The sequence below is a fragment of the Oncorhynchus keta genome, chromosome 7 (assembly GCF_023373465.1).
Source record: "Oncorhynchus keta strain PuntledgeMale-10-30-2019 chromosome 7, Oket_V2, whole genome shotgun sequence".
NCBI lineage: Eukaryota > Metazoa > Chordata > Actinopteri > Salmoniformes > Salmonidae > Oncorhynchus > Oncorhynchus keta.
In genome coordinates, this window is record NC_068427.1 from 55,017,569 (window position 1) to 55,021,496 (window position 3,928).

The 3,928-nt window shown below is 44.9% G+C and overlaps 1 protein-coding gene across 1 annotated transcript in view; it reads right to left on the reverse strand.

Annotated features, from left to right (window-relative positions):
* Positions 1-381: 381 nt before the first annotated feature.
* The window catches only part of ube2g2 (ubiquitin-conjugating enzyme E2G 2 (UBC7 homolog, yeast)), a 39,210-nt gene continuing 35,663 nt past the window's right edge, over positions 382-3,928 (reverse strand). The window contains exons 5-6 of the mRNA XM_052523284.1: positions 2,843-2,983; positions 382-1,770 (exon numbers count right to left, since the gene is read on the reverse strand). Coding sequence (XP_052379244.1) covers positions 1,658-1,770; positions 2,843-2,983 — 254 coding nt within the window. The 3' untranslated portion in view covers positions 382-1,657. The remainder of the gene's footprint in view (positions 1,771-2,842; positions 2,984-3,928) is intronic.

Genomic DNA, 3,928 nt, shown 5'->3' on the forward strand with positions numbered 1-3,928 from the left:
AAATAAAACCTGGAGTCTTTGTAACTTTGTGTCACGGTTACAGACTATCAGACCCCTTTGAGAGGCACAGCAAATGACGCCACAGCCTAAATAATCTTTATCTACACCACATTCAAACACCCAACGACACAGGTCTGTATAAATAGTCATGTATTCAACGTGTACCACCCAGGAGCAAAACGCTTTATTCCTCACATCGATGTTATTACTCTAGCCTCAAGACAGTTTTCAAGAGTTGAGTCAACGAGAGGATTTTTGGAAGGATGCTCATGGGAGAACACCCTAAAACAGAAGAGAGCCATTCGTGTGTCCGCCAGTCACATGTTGACAGTATTAATAAAGATATCTTCTATTACATTCACAAATTCTCACAAACACACAAACGCTTTTATTATTTATTTACTATTCCAATGAGTCACAGCACCTCTATGTAGCCATATTGCAGAGTGAATGGCATTCTGGGCACATATTCCTTTGAGACAACAACATAAAGTGCTTGAGAGAGAGAGAGAGGAAGGAGAGAGAGAGAGAGGAAGGAGAGAGAGAGAGAGAGGAAGGAGAGAGAGAGAGAGAGAGAGAGAGAGAGAGAGAGGAAGGAGAGAGAGAGAGAGGAAGGAGAGAGAGAGAGAGAGAGGAAGGAGAGAGAGAGAGAGAGGAAGGAGAGAGAGAGAGAGAGGAAGGAGAGAGAGAGAGAGAGAGGAAGGAGAGAGAGGAAGAGAGAGAGAGAGAGGGAGAGAGAGGAAGGAGAGAGAGAGAGGAAGGAGAGAGAGAGGAAGGAGAGAGAGAGAGGAAGGAGAGAGAGAAAGGAGAGAGAGAGAGAGAGAGAGGAAGAGAGAGAGAGAGAGAGAGAGAGGAAGGAGAGAGAGAGGAAGGAGAGAGAGAGAGGAAGGAGAGAGAGAAAGGAGAGAGAGAGAGAGAGAGGAAGGAGAGAGAGAGAGGAAGGAGAGAGAGAGAGAGGAAGGAGAGAGAGAGAGAGAGAGAGAGAGAGAGAGAGAGAGGGAGGAGAGAGAGAGAGAGAGAGAGAGAGAGAGAGAGAGAGAGAGGAAGGAGAGAGAGAGAGGAAGGAGAGAGAGAGGAAGGAGAGAGAGAGAGGAAGGAGAGAGAGAAAGGAGAGAGAGAGAGAGAGAGGAAGGAGAGAGAGAGAGAGGAGGAGAGAGAGAGAGAGAGAGAGAGAGAGAGAGAGAGAGGGGGAGTGAGAGAGAGAGTGAGAGTGAGAGAGAGAGAGAGAGGGAGAGAGAAAGAGAGACAGAGAGACAGAGAGAGAGAGAGAGAGAGAGAGAGAGAGAGAGAGAGAGAGAGAGAGAGAGAGAAAGGTGACAACGGAACGAAACGGGTCCTTTGAGTCAAATGGTTTTTGTGGGTTCATCATACCCATGGAAACAGCCAGAGATGGAGCCATCAGTCATCTGCCGTCTCCATGCTTACCAGCTAGTCTAAATTGTCACTGTAGTCTCCTGTAACTTCCTGGTTATGACAACTTCCTGTCCTGGTGACATGTTGGGTGAAATGGAAGCGGTAGGTTAGATCCAGACAGAGGTTCCCTTTATAGTGCACTACTTTTGACCAGGCCTCATATAACGTTGACTCTAAAGTAGTGCGTGCTATAGGGAATAGGATGCCATTTGGGACATGCATAGACGATGTGACGTCGTTGTTATTAGAGACCCAGGGACTTGCGGACGATCTGTTGGGCCAGGCTGTAAAACTGGTCTCGGTCCTCACGCCACATCTTAGACGCATCAACGTTCGCTCCACTCTCATCATTGGGCTCTGGAGGGAAAAGGGTAGAGGAGAGAATGGCTTCGTTACACTCAATCGGACATACTAGACTAAATTAAAACAACAGCGCCAACATTAGGTTTCAAGTATGTCCATTTATATTGAGTGAAGTGTTCTGAGGTTGAGATGGCTACAGTGCGGAGAGAACACTGCTGAGACATCTGTCATCTGGAGCAAAGAAAAAACAGGAAGAGACCAGGGGCTATAGCTCTATTCCCATTGTTCCGAAAGGGTTCTGTCTGCCCTGCCCGCCCGTAGCCCTTAGAGCGTTGGACTAGTAACCAGCAGGTAGCCTCGTGGTTAGAGCGTTGGACTAGTAACCAGCAGGTAGCCTCGTGGTTAGAGCGTTGGACTAGTAACCAGCAGGTAGCCTCGTGGTTAGAGCGTTGGACTAGTAACCAGCAGGTAGCCTCGTGGTTAGAGCGTTGGACTAGTAACCAGCAGGTAGCCTCGTGGTTAGAGCGTTGGACTAGTAACCAGCAGGTAGCCTCGTGGTTAGAGCGTTGGACTAGTAACCAGCAGGTAGCCTCGTGGTTAGAGCGTTGGACTAGTAACCAGCAGGTAGCCTCGTGGTTAGTGCGTTGGACTAGTAACCAGCAGGTAGCCTCGTGGTTAGAGCGTTGGACTAGTAACCGGAAGGTTGCTATATTGAATCCCCAAGCTGACAAGGTCAAAATCTGTCGTTCTGTCCCTGAACAGGCAGTTAACCCAATGTTCCTAGACCGTCATTGTAAATAAGAATTTGTTCTTAACTGACTTGCCTTGTTAAATAAAGGTGAAATTATTATTATTTATTTAAAATGTAAAAGCACCCAGGCTAACGTTAGCTAGCTACTTCCAGACACTCTGACCTTTTCATTTGCCCTAGCAGAGCTGATAAGGCTGTTTTCATGTCATCCAGAGGGTTAGTGACTAACTGTGTTACTGGCACCTGTAATGACAACAAGCCCATCAGTTATTCTGCGCTCTGACACTCTCAAACCAGAGGGCTCTGAACTCAGATTACACTGCCAGTGTGAATTTACAAACGCACCCCATAATGTTGAGGTCGGTAGGGACTGACCTGCTAACATACTGACTACAGACAGTAGGATCTTCTCCACACTCTGGACAGGACTCCATCTCTCAGCACTGCTCTCATAGCCCATTGGGTCGTCTCCTGGAGCATGCAGGATAGAGATACACACACGGCCATCTGGGTAAACTGAAGAGAAGGAGAGAGGAGAACACAACCGGTAGATACATACAGGATCACATGACACAAGCCCAGAAACTGAAGGATGTACAGTGGGGAAAATACTTATTTTATACTTTAATTTATACTTATTTTATACTTTAATTTATACTTATTTTATACTTATTTTATACTTTAATTTATACTTATTTTATACTTTAATTTATACTTATTTTATACTTTAATTTATACTTATTTTATACTTTAATTTATACTTATTTTATACTTTAATTTAATACTTAACTTTATTTAATACTTATTTTAATTTGCAAATAAATTCATTAAAAATCCTACAATGTGATTTTCTGCATTTTTTCTCTCATTTTGTCTGTCATAGTTGAGGTGTACCTGTGATGAAAATTACAGGCCTCTCTCATCTTTTTAAGTGGGAGAACTTGCACAATTGGTGGCTGACTAAATACTTTTTTGCCCCACTGTAACTGCCAGGGAGAAGAGTACTGATGACTACTGACAGGAAGGAGAAGAGTACTGATGACTTATGACAGGAAGGAGAAGAGTACTGGTGACATTACTGACAGGAAGAAGAAGAGTACTGGTGACATCACTGACAGGAAGGAGAAGAGTACTGATGACTACTGACAGGAAGGAGAAGAGTACTGGTGACATAACTGACAGGAAGGAGAAGAGTACTGGTGCCAAAACTGACAGGAAGGAGAAGAGTACTGGTGACTACTGACAGGAAGGAGAAGAGTACTGGTGACATAACTGACAGGAAGGAGAAGAGTACTGGTGACATCACTGACAGGAAGGAGGAGAGTACTGATGACTACTGACAGGAAGGAGAAGAGTACTGGTGACATTACTGACAGGAAGGAGAAGAGTACTGGTGACATAACTGACAGGAAGGAGAAGAGTACTGGTGACATTACTGACAGGAAGGAGAAGAGTACTGGT